This window comes from Mesoplodon mirus, assembly GCF_964341445.2.
Source record: "Mesoplodon mirus genome assembly, chromosome: 8".
Classification (NCBI taxonomy): domain Eukaryota; kingdom Metazoa; phylum Chordata; class Mammalia; order Artiodactyla; family Ziphiidae; genus Mesoplodon; species Mesoplodon mirus.
The window spans coordinates 30,890,586-30,906,690 of record NC_138984.1 but is presented as its reverse complement, the minus strand read 5'-3'; the positions used below and the strand labels follow the sequence as shown (position 1 = coordinate 30,906,690).

Genomic DNA, 16,105 nt, shown 5'->3' with positions numbered 1-16,105 from the left:
ATGCCCTTCATACAAAAACCCCAGCCAGAAGACCTGGTGGTTAGCTGGGGCTTGTCTACAGGGCAGAACCCCAACACTGAAGGGAAGGGGGGTGTTAGCTGCCAAACTGTGACTGGGTTGCTTTCCCCTCAAGCAAACTGAATAGGAAAATCCAGTTTTTCTAAGAAGTTCAAGTAAGGACTGATGATTTACTTCACAAAAGGACTCACCAGAGGGGTCCTTTAAATAACAAGCTCAGAGAGAAACTGTATGATATGATTGATTTATATGAACCTCTTTCAAAAATGTCTCTCTTCACTATATGTGTACGTAGATATGTAAGGATGTATTTGCAGCTGGCCGCATTACCCAAAAGGATTTGGGTGGTATATCCATTGAGTAAATTGAGGCAAGTTTATAGCTATGACATGTGCTGGGTAGCCTTGCTTCATCACTGATTCTGTTAATCCCCTAAATTACTCCACGGGTATTTAGGCAACCAGGTAAAACCCTCCGCTTCTGATGAACAAGCCAGTGGGATGTCAGGGCCTTTTTCTGTCCTTCCTATAGAAATTGGCAACACAAACATTGGAGCTATCTGGGAGTCTTTAAAAAAATTTTTTTAAGTATTCACTGAGTGTGGGCCATGTCCCTGGTATTATTCTAGGTGCTCCAACAAGCTATGTCTTATTTAGTCCTTACGGTGATTCTGTGAGATGGTTGATGATTGTCATGATGACGATGGTGTTTTTTATCTGCAAGATTTTGAGAGCTGGATTATTTTTCTCGGCTCTTCTACTTTGGAAAAAATTCTTTATGGAAGTATCGTTATTTTATATATTTTAAAGAAATGCAGGCTCGCTGTAAACAGTTCAGATAATAGAAGAAAGTAAAAATTACAAATTATCCCACCATCCATATATCTCACCACTGTTAATATTTTAGTCTATATTCTTTTTTTTTTTAATTTCTTTCTTTCTTTTTGGCTGCGTTGGGTCTTCGTTGCTGTGCGCGGGCTTTCTCTAGTTGCGGCGAGCGGGGGCTACTCTTCCTTGCGGTGTGCGGGCTTCTCATTGTGGTGGCTTCTCTTGTTGCGGAGCACGGGCTCTAGGCACGCGGGCTCAGTAGTTGTGGCTCACGGGCTTAGTTGCTCCATCGCATGTGGGATCTTCCCGGACCAGGGCTCGAACCCGTGTCCCCTGCATTGACAGGTGGATTCCTAACCACTGCGCCACCAGGGAAGTCCCTATTTTAGTCTATATTCTTTCAGACTTTTTCTGTATGTATATGCAAGTAAATATATATACCTATATATATATTAAAGCATACTATTTTTTAAAATCTACTTTTTTTCAATGTAACAATATATCGTGGACATTTTTCCTTAAAAGCAAAAAAACAAAAAACAAAAAACAAACAAAAAAAAACCACTAGACCTATAGCACTTTTACTATAGCAGTGGAGTATTCCATTTTATAAATATCCAAAATTCATTTACCCACCACTGCTGTTGGACATTTAGACACAATGCTGTTTATAAACAAAGCATCTTTTCACTTTTCACATGCTTTTTAAAATAAATACACACAAAGATGCATATACATCTTTGCACAATTGTCTGATTATTTTCCTAGGAAAAAATCCTAGCAGCAGGATTGCTAGGATTAAAGGATGTGTACATATTAACTCTTCTCACATTTTTGCCGAAATGCCCTCCAAAATGTTTGAACAGATGTACATTCCCTCTTATACTGCATCTCTACTCACTTGCTCCGTCTCTTAGGGAAAGTCACTTCTGCACTATGGCTCAGCTGCTTCTGCTCTGAAATGGGTGTGAAAATACAACAAATCCCTGTGAACACTCATGAAGCACGTGCTGGGACACTTTATACAGATGATGTGGGTCATTTAACTTTCAGAAAAAACCCTAGGAGAAAAATTCTAGTAGCCCTATTTTGCTCTTATTTTCCCCATTTCTGAGGCTCAGAAAGGTTGAGTAACTTGCCTGAGGGGACCCAGCTAATAAGTCTGAGCTGGGATCCAAACCCTGTTCTGTCTAATTCAGGGGTGGGGGTGGGCTAGGGGGACACTGACTCCTCCAGGCAAGCTGGGTAATGTCTGCTCCATGGATATAGGTGCTTCTCCACCGTTGTGCACCCTGGTAAAGAAGGCATCACCATTACTCAGCTGAGAGTGACTGTCCAACAGTGCTTACCTCATTGTGGAAATACAAAGGAGGGGTTTTCCAGAAGTTTGGGGGGAATTTCCTTTGAGAACAAACTAAGTGTCTTTTCACTGCTGTTGTGGAAGTGAGGAAGCACATTTTCAAAGTCAGCACCATCTCCCACACTGAAATCACAAGACCTAAACAGATTCCCCCCCCTCCCCCCACCCTGCCTTTCCCAATCTGTGTCTATCTCTTCAGAGCTCCTGGGGGAAAACCCTGCCATCTCCTCTTCTCTAGACTCTAACCAGCTTCTGTGATTCTTTGGACTGTAGGATTCCAGCCCTCTGGGGTTTAAGAATGAACTAACCCTGGTCCACTCCGTATACTCCCTTCGAAGGCCTGTTTATTTGGAAGTGGCTGAGCCATCTGAAATATGGCTCCCAGGGGCGGTGGTGAGGCCTCAGGCCACTCCAGCTCAAACAAGTCACTTCTGCAGGCCACCTGTGGCATATCCCAGGGAGGGTAGCCTTCCCAGTCCCTCTCTTTACCCCAAAAGAAGAGATTTCGGACATGTTGTTTTAACAGGTTGATGTAAAATAAATAAACAGGGAGAGAGAGGGAGATGGATGGTTTTCAGTAAATAATGGTACAGAGGCCAGCAGTTTGAGGGAGCTGGTGGGGAAGAAATGTTCCACATCAACAGCTGTGACAGGAGCATTCCCTGGGAGCCCAGACAAGGAGCACAGACGCGGGACAGTGAGGATTGCCAGACCACACACCAAAGCTGAAAATGTGCATCCGTACAGATAAAATGGCGCAGTAGGTGTGCCATCCCATGAACCTAGCCAAGGATGTCTTTGAGGTGTCTTTTGGTTCTGTTTGACATGAACTCAGGCCTCAGGGTGGGGAAGGCAGCCCACTCTGCCTCTTGCTGAGACTAATAGTTATATGCTCAGAGATGCTGGGTGCCCATGACTCACCCCCTGCTTTTGGAGAAAGGTGTTGTTTTTTTTTTTAAATTTTATTTATTTATTTATTTTTGGCTGCATTGGGGTCTTTGTTGCTGTGCGCAGGCTTTCTCTACTTGCCGCGAGCGGGGGGCTACTCTTTGTTGCGGTGCGCAGGCTTCTCATTGCGGTGGCTTCTCTTGTTGCGGAGCACGGGCTCTAGGTGCGAGGGCTTCAGTAGTTGTGGCACATGGGCTCAGTAGTTGTGGCTCACAGGCCCTAGAGCGCAGGCTCAGTAGTTGTGGCGCATGGGCTTAGTTGTTCCGCGGCACGTGGGATCTTCCCGGACCAGGGCTCGAACCTGTGTCCTCTGCATTGGCAGGCGGATTCATAACCACTGTGCCACCAGGGAAGTCCCTGGAGAAAGGTTTTTATTGCCTTATCTAATGTGGTGCTGACCCCTTTTAAAAACGTGCTATTAACTAGATAGACACTGCTGTTGTGAACTTCACGGAGTCATCTCAGGGAGGCAAGTGGCCCACGGTTGGGGAGTCTTTGTCACTAAACGTTAAAGAGAAGAGCAAATGACCCAGGAGAGAACTGAACTTGGGGAAGAGGCAGGAACATAAACAAATCTCTCTGAAACAGCCCCCACGTGCCTGACTCGGTGCCTAGCACCTTCCTTACCTTTTTTCATTCCATCTCCATCCCAATCCCCTAAAGTGGATATTTGTATCCTCATCTTACAGATGAAGAAATTGATGCTCAGAAGGGTTAAGTAACATGCAGAGACACAGAGCTAAGAAGAAAAGACTACGATTCAGAGAGATCATAATGGAAATAAAAATGGTGCTACCGCACGTAGAAAAAAATATTTGAGACATTTGATAGAATGATGCTACTGCTCTTATGTGAGCAAGAGATAAGGCCTTGAAGTCTAGCCATCCACTGAGGTGCTCATTCTGTGTGGCTTTCAGAAAGCAATGCAACTTCCTATATCTATGTTTGCCAGTCTCTACAAGCAAACATAAGTGCCCTTTGATGAATACGAAACACCTGACTGTCTAGAAGTGGATGGAGGCACCTGAGCTGGAGGGAGAAAATAGTCCTTTTCATCTCCTAAAAGTGGTCTTTTCTCATATGTGCCCCTTTGTGCCATCCGTACCTAGGTATGACTTCATTGAGATTCGGGACGGGGACAGCGAATCCGCAGACCTCCTGGGAAAGCACTGTGGGAACATCGCCCCACCCACCATTATCTCCTCGGGCTCGGTCCTCTACATCAAGTTCACCTCCGACTACGCCCGGCAGGGGGCAGGTTTCTCCCTCCGCTATGAGATCTTCAAGACAGGTCAGTGCGGTCATGGGTGGAGAGAAGATGGGACTCCGCCCTCTGTGTCTGGCCATGGGGCGCTGTGTGCGGGAACTACGTAATAGTTATGTGCTCATAGATGGAGCCCAGGGGGTTGACACAGGTGGTGAGGGTTCTAATTTTATCCAGCCTAAGCAAGTTGATGGAGGGAAGAGAGGTTCAAGGTGAACCTGGAAACAGCCTGAGATGAAAAGCCAGTTTAAGTTACCCGCCAATTTAAGAGGGAGAGCTGCCCGGTTAGTGCTTGGGGGCAGCATGTTGGGCAGATAAACATTGTTTGTGGCAACAAAAGAATAGGAGAACCCGTTACGTAGAAAAACACTTTTGGAAAGAATTTGATTTTTGTGTTTTTTTTTAAAAAATCACAATAATCTTCATGGTAAAAACAAAACTTGGTTAAACGTCCTCCTAATTACTTCATGATTTAACACAGCCTTTCTCTGGAATCACATGGGATGGAAGGACATCATCTTTTCAGTGTTAGGAGTCTCTAAAAATCTTACTATGATCCACCACCACCACTACCACCAGCAAAGTCACACAGTTGCTTTTACACCCAAATATGGCTCCTAGGAATTTCCCTTGCTGTTCCACTGCATCACGTCTACCCATTGAACCCACAGCTCCTAAATGCCGGTGAAGCCAACACCCTGAAAAAGATAGCAGAAAGAGAGGAGAAGCACATTGCCCTTCTTTTAAGTTGACTACTTGCTTTCCATGAGGTCCCCCTTAGATTACTTTAGATCCTGAGAATATGGGCCAATGCTTAATATCCATAACTGGGTAGAGATGACTTTGATTCACAAGTCGCTGGTTCAGCATCTCCACGCAAGCACTCCGAGCAGCGTGCCCTTTCCCCCCATGTGTGAGCTCATTATCTTGAGGCTAAGTGAAGTTTATCCTCCAGTTCTCCCCTCACCCCTGCCCATCCCCCCCCCACCTCAGGGGCTCCCACCCCGTCTACGACTGTGTTTCCCTCTCCAGCAGCCCAAGTTTTACAACTCATGGACAGAGTCTGCTGAAAGGGGAGGCTGTCAGCCTTGTCATCGAGGGGCCCAAGTCAGGCGCCTGTTGAGTTCAGTGTGAGGGGAACTATTCATATATATTTTCCTTTTCGCCAAACAATTCTTGAAAGGAAGTGGTAGCTGCTGAAAGCACTTTTTATATCCACTCTGTCTAAATATTTGCCAGATTTGTCTGCCTGAGAACAAGATCATAGAATCCAGTGAAAGGTTGGAGCCAGAGTGGGAGCCGGGAGCATCCCAGGGCACGAGTCCCAGGAAGGACCGTCTGCCACGGGTCATCGTGCTGCTGATTACGTGAGGTCACAGGGACTGACAATCTGTGTGTCCAGTGGCTCGGGCTGGTGTGAGGCTGCCAAATCGCCTCAGCTGCATTCCCCTGAGTCCTGTGTGAGATTCAGATTAGTCAGTGCCACCGGCACTGATGGACCCCACATTACGCCATCCTCTGCTGGGGACTAGTGGGGAGAGAGAAGAGAGGAAGGAAGGAAACGGGGTGTTTGCCCTCTTCTGTTTGGGGAGACAGTGTGTAAACCCACAGCACAGAACAGATGCACAGTCTATGTTATTGGATGAATATGTGTAAATTGATAATGTAAATTGCAAGGTAAACTATTGTTATAATACGAGGCAGAGTGAATAACTGTGAAGGCATGATTAACATGCTATGGATGTGAAAGTGAGGAAGATACTGAGTGGCTTGCCGGCAGGTTATCTGGGAAGTCTATTAGGTAGCTAGGTCCCCAGTGCTAAAGCTGCCAGTCAGCTCCACTGCACTGACCGTGAAAGGAAAACAGCTCCAAGCAAGGGCATCCAGGGAGCTGGCCACCGGAAGTCAGAACAAGGGTGGGGAGGACCATTCCAGCTCATCTCTGTTTCATGTTTCCCAACTTAGTATTTCACAAAGGAGGGTGCCACATCCTGCAGAAATTGACACAAAAACGTGAACATTAGCTCTATCCATCATGCAAATTTGAAGAGTCGATATTAAAGGACAAAACACACAGAGGGTATCATAACTCAGCATTGCTCTTTTGAGGACAGGCTGATGTAGGACTTTGAATGAGGCAGCAAGCCTAGAAACAAAGGAGCCAGCCAAGGAAGGTGGCTTGGGCATGGAGAAGTGAGGCAGTCTACTTTAAGGCCTGGGATTGCCTACAGAAGGAAGAAAAAGATGACTGCAGCCGTGGGAGGTAACAGACTGGCCAACAACAGCCATTCTTCTGGGGAACGTAAGAAAGAGGTGAGAGCCCAGTGGCCTCGGCGCTGTTCACACGTGCCACCATGCCCATTGGAGAGAACAACTCTCAGCCTGAAAGTCGACCCTCATAAAGCACGTATATGTGCAGGGGGCGGGGCGTGCCAAGTTCAAACCTGAGAAGTTTAGGAAGATGAGCATTCGTCCAGGTGCCACAGCCCACACCCCGATCTCCACTGTTGGAGCCCTGAGAGAAAATACACAAAGTTATGTCATCCACAGAACATGAAAGAAACGCATGAACATGCTGAAGAAATCCAAATAAACACAGTTGTGTTTGCTAGTCAGATTCATAAAGAGAGAGAAGGGGGAACTGTAAACAGATACACAACTGTACAGAAAACTCTGGAAGCCTTCGACAGCACATCGTCCAGGCAGGGCTCTGCTGCAGAGTTATACTGACAGAAATAAACTCACAATTCAGTACAGATGGGGGTAAGTGGCTGGAGAGGGAGGTTCACGTCTGCCCTGAATGAAGTGGTTTATGAAAGAGTCTGTGTATGACCAGACGGTCCACATATAAAAGGGTAAACCAAACAACTCGCTGACTTAAGTGATCCCAAGTCACCAAATCATAAGCAGAACAGAGAAAGGAATTTTAAAATAATTTTAAAAGTAACATTGGAAACTGAATCACTGGAAAATATGGGGGTTTTTATGTGTTTGTTTCCTGTCTTCTGACCAAAGTTCAAGATCAAGTTTTCTTTCGTGGTGCCCAGTGACATTTTGGAAACTGAAATCTCGGGTTATTCACAGACAGAGAAAACCTGGGGTGCCCCCTACTCCCACTTCCTAAATTGAAGAACTGGATTTACCTTTGTGGTCAGCCTCAACTCATCTTTGGATAAATCCACCATGTTTTCAATAGCCTTGTTGTGTGCAGATTCTTCTGCTGCTTTCAGAGTTATCGTACAATTTACAGTGAAAAACCACGGAGTGGGCATTTTTCATACCAGAGTCCTTTGGTATGAAATCATTCACTGCAGCCCAAATCCCCCAGCTTCTATGGACAATTTTAGCATTGCATGAACTTGAGTATTTATTGACTGAGCTATTTTTTTAACCTTTAATCCTTTTAACACATGCAGAAAAGCATCTTGGATTAGGTAGATAACTGCAAGACTCAACCCTTGTCCCAGGGATGGACACCCTTTCCTGAGATCCCTTCTCCACATTTGATATTCAGCTGCCTGCTTTCTGACACTGACCATAGTCCAAACAGCAAGATGGTGCAGTTATAGATGGATGCACGATTGTAATGGACAGGCTTGATTTTTCTGCATGAAAAGGATAAAACTGTTTTTCTACTTCATTCAAAATAAGCCACAGGATACACCCGTGTATAGCCATATGTCAGAGATAGATACACACTTTTTTTTTCTTTTTGCCTTAAGGACGTCAGATTGAAAAAATCTCTCCAGTCCATTACAGGACCACAGAACCTTGGAAACTGTGGGTACTTTAGAATCTCACATTCTCCAGGCCTCTCTTGGGCTTTCCAAGTGTCCTTTGTGGAAGCGCCTGTCCCCCATGGATGACAGGGATTAAAGAAAGATTCCACTATAAATTCCCCACTCCGGGGGGTGGGGGGGTGATTCCCCTTGCCTTGGAAAGGAATGACAATAGGGCAAACGCTAGGAGGGAGTGTCAGGACTCCTTTTCTAGAAGCAACTTACTTGTGAATAGAGTTAATTTCCTCTGGCAAAGTGGCCCAGCAGCCATAAACGCTAACCTTTTCAAAATCCCTCTCAGCCACCTGAAGACCTGCCAGCTGGCTTGGCTTTGCTAAACTGCCTCATCCTGGACCGTCCAGGAGGCTTTCAGAAGCTGGGGTCCTGATGGTAAACAAAACTGAGGGCTCCGTGGTAAACAAACTGGGGGACAGGTCATCTCATCTCCTGCCTCCAAGCCTGGCTGCCCACTGGGCCACCTGGCCTCAGAATGATGGAACACAAAGCCTCTGGGATGCAGCATTGGAGAGCCTCTGAAGAAGAATCCTGAAAAGATGAGCTCTCACCCCAGGTGTCCTGGGTTCCCACCCTGCCAAGGCTCAGTGCTGGCTGGAAGGGCGGAGGTGATGGAAGGGTGATCAGGGATATTGGAACTTCCTGTCTGATGCTAAAAAAAGTTTCCATCCCCTCCCCCACTTATTTGCATGGCACCTTTTCCAAGTCAGACATTTACCGCTTTCCAGAAAGCCATCATCAATAAAGAGACTCGCAGAGGGGCTGCTGCAGGAGCCACGGATAAAGACATCGCTGCGGGCTAAGATCAGCGTATTGACATCGCGCAGTTATATTTCAGTGGGATCCCCAGAGGACACTTTCTGCCAGTAAACACCTAGTTTATCTAGTATTTCTGTGTTTTTCCTTCATGCTTACAGTGCCTATTATTCCCCTCGTAAATCCTGCTCCCTTTTTCAATTTTAAAATCAGAACGTAGTGAAATCAATGCTAATTGTGCAGCATTTAACATTCATCCCGTTAACTTGCAAAACTTCCGGCTCCGTGCAGCTCCCTGGGCCCATGGTCTGGGCTGCAGTGTCCTGGGACCGTCCCAGGCGACCCTGGCAAATGGTGGCTGGGTTACAGCACATGAGGGCCCTTTTAATGTGACTCCACCTTGAGGCATTAGGGGAGACAGTGGCTGTAATCCTTTTACGAGCTCCCTCCCGCTGCGGTCCAAGCCTGCACCAGGATGCGAATGTGTGCAGCATTTAATAAGACGCCTCCATGAGCCCCAAGAAAGCAGACACAAGAGCTTAGGAGAGAAAAAAGGCCGTCCCACCACAAAAGAACCAGAAGCCTTCCAAATGTCAATGCACTGCCACATTTTTTCCAAACTTGCTGCTGGAGCGGCCTTTAACATCCCCAGACCCTGCTGTGCTCCACCAGCTACAAACCTCAATTGTTAATTGTCCGGCCACTACAGAGCCGCTAGTTTTAATACAGTCATGACATGAATGAGACCCGAGCTCCCCTTTGCCCCTCCCCTGAGGCACCTTGGATCTTGGAGGGAGATGGGGGCACCAAGTTGGCTCTGGCACAATAGGGGCCAGTGTCGAGGTCAGCAATAAATAAGGGGTAACATTGTTTTCCCTGCTGGCAATCAGCAAGCCTTCCTTGAGGATTGAAATAACTTACATTTCTGGAGCAAGCAGCTGAGTAATTGAGAAAGAAGACTCTGTTCCTCTTTTCAAGAGAATCCATCTCTCTCTCTCCCTCCCTGTATCTCACACACACTTCTTTCTACACCACCCCCCTCCCAAATCCTCAATTGCTGCTCTTACTCTAATATGTAGAGCAAGCCTGCTGTACTCCCTAATTTCTCTCCTAAAGATGGTCTGGCTTAATGGCTTGAAATGTTGATGTGAAAAGTATGTTGCTTCAAGGGCCACTCCAGTGGAAACAAAAACTCTGTGAGTAGGGAAATTTGGGTCCAAACATTTAAATAACCCATGTGACAGAGGCAGCAGAGAAAGGCATCCTCTTCCACTCTCTTAATGCTATGGTTCTCATTTACATACAGGCTCCGAAGATTGTTCAAAGAACTTCACAAGCCCCAACGGGACCATCGAGTCCCCCGGGTTTCCCGAGAAGTACCCACACAACTTGGACTGCACCTTCACCATCCTGGCCAAACCCAAGATGGAGATCATCCTGCAGTTCCTGACCTTTGACCTGGAGCACGACCCTTTGCAGGTGGGAGAGGGAGACTGCAAATACGATTGGCTGGACATCTGGGATGGCATCCCCCATGGTGAGTGACGGCGCCATCACCAGGCACTTCTCAGTAGCTTCGCCTTTGCCTGCTAATTGCTTTAGGAGCAATAAAAAAAGAGAGAGAACAAAGACTTTAAAGTTCCTCAGGGTTTATCTATGACCCATGATGACTTTCTCTTCTTATCCTTCACCAAGGATGACTTCAGAGACATTGTAGAAAGGCAGTTTTCTCTCTTGAAGATATGTCTTTGGAGAAGGATAGGAGGAAACTGAGTAGATACTTGGATGAGGATGAGAAAACCTATAGGTAATGTTCTTCTCTGCTCCAAGTCATCAGGCTTGCCATAGAGAGTGACTCAGTGACCACCCTCTATGCCCAAATAGGACTCTAGAGCCAGATTGACTAAGTTTGAATCCTGGCTCTGATACTAGCAGCTCCGCAACCTTGGGCAAGTTCCTTAGCCTCTCTGGGTCTTATCTGTATAAATAAGCTGCTATTATCATCATTATAGTTACTGTAAGTTTATTATCATTTATATAGTCATAGATGCGTAAAAGGTGCATCCCCCCAAGGCCAAGAGGAACCTGTACTTCTCAGGTGGAGACCAGCATAAGTCTTGGGTATATTTAGTATCAGCAAGGAAACCAGTCTTTCACTTTTTTAGTCGTTCTAAGTATTCTGCACTGTAAGGAAGACTTGATGGCTAAGCAATTTCATTTCCTGAGAAAAGCATAAGATTTAGTCAGGAAACTTGGGTTGGAGTCCCAGCTCTGCTATTTCTTAGCTGTATGAACAATGAAAAGTCACATGCCCTCTCCAAACCTTAATTTCTTCTTCTGTAGAACAGGCATTATAATGATACCTTTGCAGTCCACCTCCCAGGGCTGTGAAAACAGAATGAGGCCAGGTCAGTGAAAATACTTTTTAATGTGCAGGAAAAATATTAGCCATCGCTCTTAAAACAAATCTCTGGTTGCTCTTTTATGCCAAGGCATCCAAAGTGATGCTCCATTGAATGACTTGTAATTGTGGGAAGGGAGAATGTATGGCCAATGGGGTTTGGCATTTCCATTTCTGTGACCTCTCTTTGTCCTGCATGTCCAGTCGGACCCCTGATTGGCAAGTACTGTGGGACCAGAACACCTTCTGAACTCCGTTCGGCCACTGGGATCCTCTCTCTGACCTTTCACACGGACATGGCAGTGGCCAAGGATGGCTTCTCTGCACGTTACTACCTGGTTCACCAAGAGCCTCTGGAGAGTGAGTCGGCCGGTTGGGAACCTCTGTCCTGTCCTCCCTTCAGGGCTGTGAGGGTGTGTGGGGAAGAGAGGCTGACCTGCAAGAGAAGGCAATAGGAATTCTCCAGAATTTGCAGTGGCATCTGAGCTCAGGGGATGGGAGCTGTGTCCTCTTGCTAGGCAGAGATTAATGAAAATAGGATAAATGTCAATCTGGCTACTCATTTCTTTAAAGAAAAAGTATGTATACCAAGCATTAGTTATTCCTGTGAAATGTCGCAGGGCCATCTCAAGGCTCAGAATGAAAGGGAGGTTAGTTAGGATATTTATATCGAGTCCCCTCCTGGGCTAACATTTTTTGAGTCTGGGGCCATGTTCTTCCCTCTCCAAGCCTCAGTGACCATTGTCAAAAAACTGAGCAATTTTAAACCTCTCTCTATATACCTATGTTTTGACATTAAACATCTCTGGCCCTGGCTAGAGTTTCTCTCACTAGGCTGGTACACTGCTTGGACTTTCAGTTCATTCTTCTAATAAACACAGTTTTTTGAGCTTCTACTATGTGCAAACAGAGAAAGTATAACCCTGACCCCAGCGGTCATGGAACCTGCTGTCTTTGAACCCAGACCATCAGTCTCTTGCCCTGAGCTACATCTTTAAATCAGCTCCTCTTGGACATGTGCTTAAGATGTGCTGCCATTTTCACCAAGAATCCCAAATGATAACTTGAAGGACTACGGGAACACTCTCAGGATGAGTGGAGCTGGGCAAATCCTGCTATGGCTGTGGACAGCTTACCACGTGCATACCTGCAGACACGGCAGCCTGGCCGACTGCTGGGTTTTGTTCTGGGTTTTGCTTTTGTTTTTTTCTTCAAAGAGCTCCTGAAGATTGAGTGACAAGAAAACAGTATTGTGGGCTTCCCTGGTGGCACAGTGGTTGAGAGTCCGCCTGCCGATGCAGGGGACGCGGGTTCGTGCCCCGGTCCGGGAAGATCCCACATGCCGCGGATCGGCTGGGCCCGTGAGCCATGGCCGCTGAGCCTGTGCTCCACAACGGGAGAGGCCACAACAGTGAGAGGCCCGCGTACTGCCAAAAAAAAAAAAAAAAGAAAACAGTATTGTGAGTTGCACCAAGTTCTGCAAATGGCCAGTGCGGTCACAGAGCTACAGAGTAGGTTTGATACCTGAAAAAGATTGCTGGTCCTTATCTGACACATGCACACACAAATATTGACCAGTGTCCGTGGGATCCATAGGAAGGACAGCAATTGAACTGACAGTGCAAGGCCAGGGGAAGTGACTTCTGGGTCCATTTGCCCAGACAGGTGGTGCAGGGTAATACAGAGTGACACACCTTTGCTTACAGAGAGGTCTCCCAAACACAGGTATTTATTGCTTTGTAATGTCTGTCTTCTGCGCCAGAACTCATGAGACAGTTGAGTGAAAGAAAGGAAGAAACAAAAGTGCCTCCTGGGTGTTTATTAATAAAGCAGGCTTCCCACGATGTACCAGCCCACCCAAGTCTATCACGTGTTTACCTGTATTTCAATAATAGTGCATCTGGAAACTGTGAGCATCCATAGCCTGTAGCACTGACAGTTCTTGTGCTTTAGATTGTATTTTTAACTTGTGTGATGATTCTTATTTACCCACAGCCTGATTTCTTTTAGGTCAAATTTAGTTCCTTTCAGACCCAGAGGGGTTGTCAATCTCTGTGACTTGGCATAGCTGTTTTTAAAATGTGAGTGTATAATTAGGTCTTTAAGATGAGGGAGTGCCTGCAAGGACTCATCCCTAGAAGGGAGCAGCGTTCTGGGGGTCCCAGGGGTTTAAGGTGGAGAGACCTAACTCTGCCCTCGACCATTTCCATCCCCCAGACTTTCAGTGCAATGTCCCTCTGGGAATGGAGTCTGGCCGGATTGCTAATGAACAGATCAGTGCCTCATCTACCTACTCTGATGGGAGGTGGACACCTCAACAAAGCCGGCTCCATGGCGATGACAACGGCTGGACACCCAACTTGGATTCCAGCAAGGAGTATCTCCAGGTACTGACTCAGATACCAGAGGGTGTGCAGAGTGTGTGTGCACTGGTGGGCAAGGGGGCTGGCTCCTTCGCTAGAGTGGACAAAGAACACAAAGAAAATAAACACAACATACTTGAGAACTTCTTTCATCCATCCATCCATCCATCCATCCATCCATCCATCCATCCATCCATCCAAAGAAATCCATATTCCAGGCACAAATAGACTATACCAGGCACTGTGCTAAGTGCTGGGATAAAATAACAAGTAAGATGGACACTGCCTCTGCCCTTGTGAAGATTACCAGGCCTTGGAGAAGTTGCTCGGCTGGGAAGCTGTTTGCCCTTTCACTATAGTTATCCAAGGAACTTCCATAAACAGTCACAGAGCGTCCTCATTCTCAGCATAGGGAGGCATCAGAGACTTAGGGGGCATTTTTCCTAAGGGCAGGCATGAGAAGCATGGCAGCTTCTCATGATCTTTGCTGTTCAGGGGGAGCCCTCCCAGGAAGGTTTTGCCTATAGCTATCAGGAGAACACACGGGAAAATGTCGCTACCAGGAGTGAAACTCCAGTTGCTCGGATGCCCTGCAGCATCTTTTCAGACTATTGTTTGCTTTCCTTCTTTCAAGATTTGCAGCTCCTGTTGAGTAATCCTCCCTTGCACTACATGCTGGTCCAGCTCTCATCCCCAGGGAAGAGCAAGCTGCTAGTTCCATGCTAGAGCAATGACTGCTTTCATGACACACGGCAGACAGCCTCGTGACCCACTGACAAGCCTGTCCTAGCTCTGATGCGACACGGCGACCTCTACTCTGAGAAGGACTCTCAGAGCAGACAATGTAGAAACTTCCAGGGAGTCCACAGAGGTTCTAACGCACAACCCTAAGGCCATCTGTCACTATCTCTCCTCTGCTTCTCCAATAATGCTTCTCATCTTGCAGAGCTTCCAGAAAGTTCTCCTTTCTAGCCAGCATTCTGTTGATTGTAGTCCTCATTTTGGGTCCTAATCATATACTTTCTCTTGTTGCTCTCCACCTGTTTATCATGCACATATACAGCACTGTGTACTCCTTTTGAATGCTTAATGATGCTGAGCACATACTAAGTAGCCAATAAATGCTTACTGAATCAAATTTTACCAGTGTGTGCTGGCTAAATTTTGATCACGCAGAGATTGCCACTAAGAAACACTGTGGTCAGCAAAGGAATAGCATCCAGCCATTTCCAAATGTGCTTGGTGTTGTGGGAGGGGAAGTGCCTCAAAATGTTGGCCCTCGTCCTCATCGGGCAAAAGGTCAGGACTCGGTGCATAAGCTTAATTGCTTGGGCAGACTCTGCATGCCCTCTGACCCCTTGGTGACCTGAGCCACTAAATACACAATGGAGTGAGGAACTGAGGGGAGGGGAAACAGCTCCGAGCTGAGACTTTGGCAACTAGGGAAAGTGAATTGGCTTGAATTGGACTGGATCAGAGCGGAGTGGATTGGATTGGATTTAGCCCTTGTTCCTTTAAACCAGCATCCACTTTCACTATCCAAGGCAGGTCGTGGTTTAGTAAGAAGGGGTCACAGTTCTAGATGTTCAGTGATTCCTTTAAGATAAGCATAATCCTGTCTGTTCAGATTTGCAAAAAAAAGAGAAAGGAAGAAAAAAAAATCAAGTTCCAATTTCAAAGGCGTCCAATATAGTTCGAATATGTTGAGTTCAACTGTCCAGGGGATGCAAATGGATACTGATCACCAATACCTGTGAGCGAATCACAGACACGGGTTGTGAGCTAAGGATTACAATTGTATCCTTTGAAGAAAAAGCCAGATGCAGCCCTGTGTCAAGAGAGTCAAGGCCCCCTTCCTTCTCCGCCTGTCTTCCTCAGGTGGACCTACGTTTTCTAACCGTGCTCACGGCCATCGCAACGCAGGGAGCGATTTCCAGGGAAACCCAGAATGGCTACTATGTCAAATCCTACAAGCTGGAAGTGAGCACTAATGGTGAAGACTGGATGGTGTACCGGCACGGCAAGAACCACAAGGTAAACCCATTTCCCCACTGCAGGGGCACGCCGGGGTGGGGCAGGAGGGCTGGCACAAGAAGGGCTGCAGAGCCACCCCACGTGGACAAGGAGGCCTTGTTCCCTGAGGCTCCAATAATTGATGGAGGCACCGGAGTGCTGGCCCTGAAAATATTCTTTCTTATGCTACAGTGATTGGAAAACACTGTTGTGTCCCCGACAGCCTGGCTGCTGTTACATCTTGCACAGCAGAGAGAGAAAGAGAGCCTGCAGGGTGCTCTCTGACTGCACATGAAGGAGAAAATGTGTTCCCTGTCTGAGTCTCCCCATACAGGATTCATTGAGCATTTATGGCCTGAGT

General features: G+C 46.7%; 1 protein-coding gene across 9 annotated transcripts in view; it reads left to right on the top strand.

Annotated features, from left to right (window-relative positions):
- Positions 1–16,105, top strand: part of NRP2 (neuropilin 2) — a 116,469-nt gene that overhangs the window by 29,361 nt on the left and 71,003 nt on the right. For all 9 annotated transcript variants that reach the window (XM_082629773.1, XM_082629772.1, XM_082629775.1 and 6 more), the window contains exons 3-7: positions 4,263–4,444; positions 10,274–10,504; positions 11,573–11,728; positions 13,586–13,755; positions 15,610–15,765. In XM_082629773.1, coding sequence (XP_082485899.1) covers positions 4,263–4,444; positions 10,274–10,504; positions 11,573–11,728; positions 13,586–13,755; positions 15,610–15,765 — 895 coding nt within the window. The remainder of the gene's footprint in view (positions 1–4,262; positions 4,445–10,273; positions 10,505–11,572; positions 11,729–13,585; positions 13,756–15,609; positions 15,766–16,105) is intronic.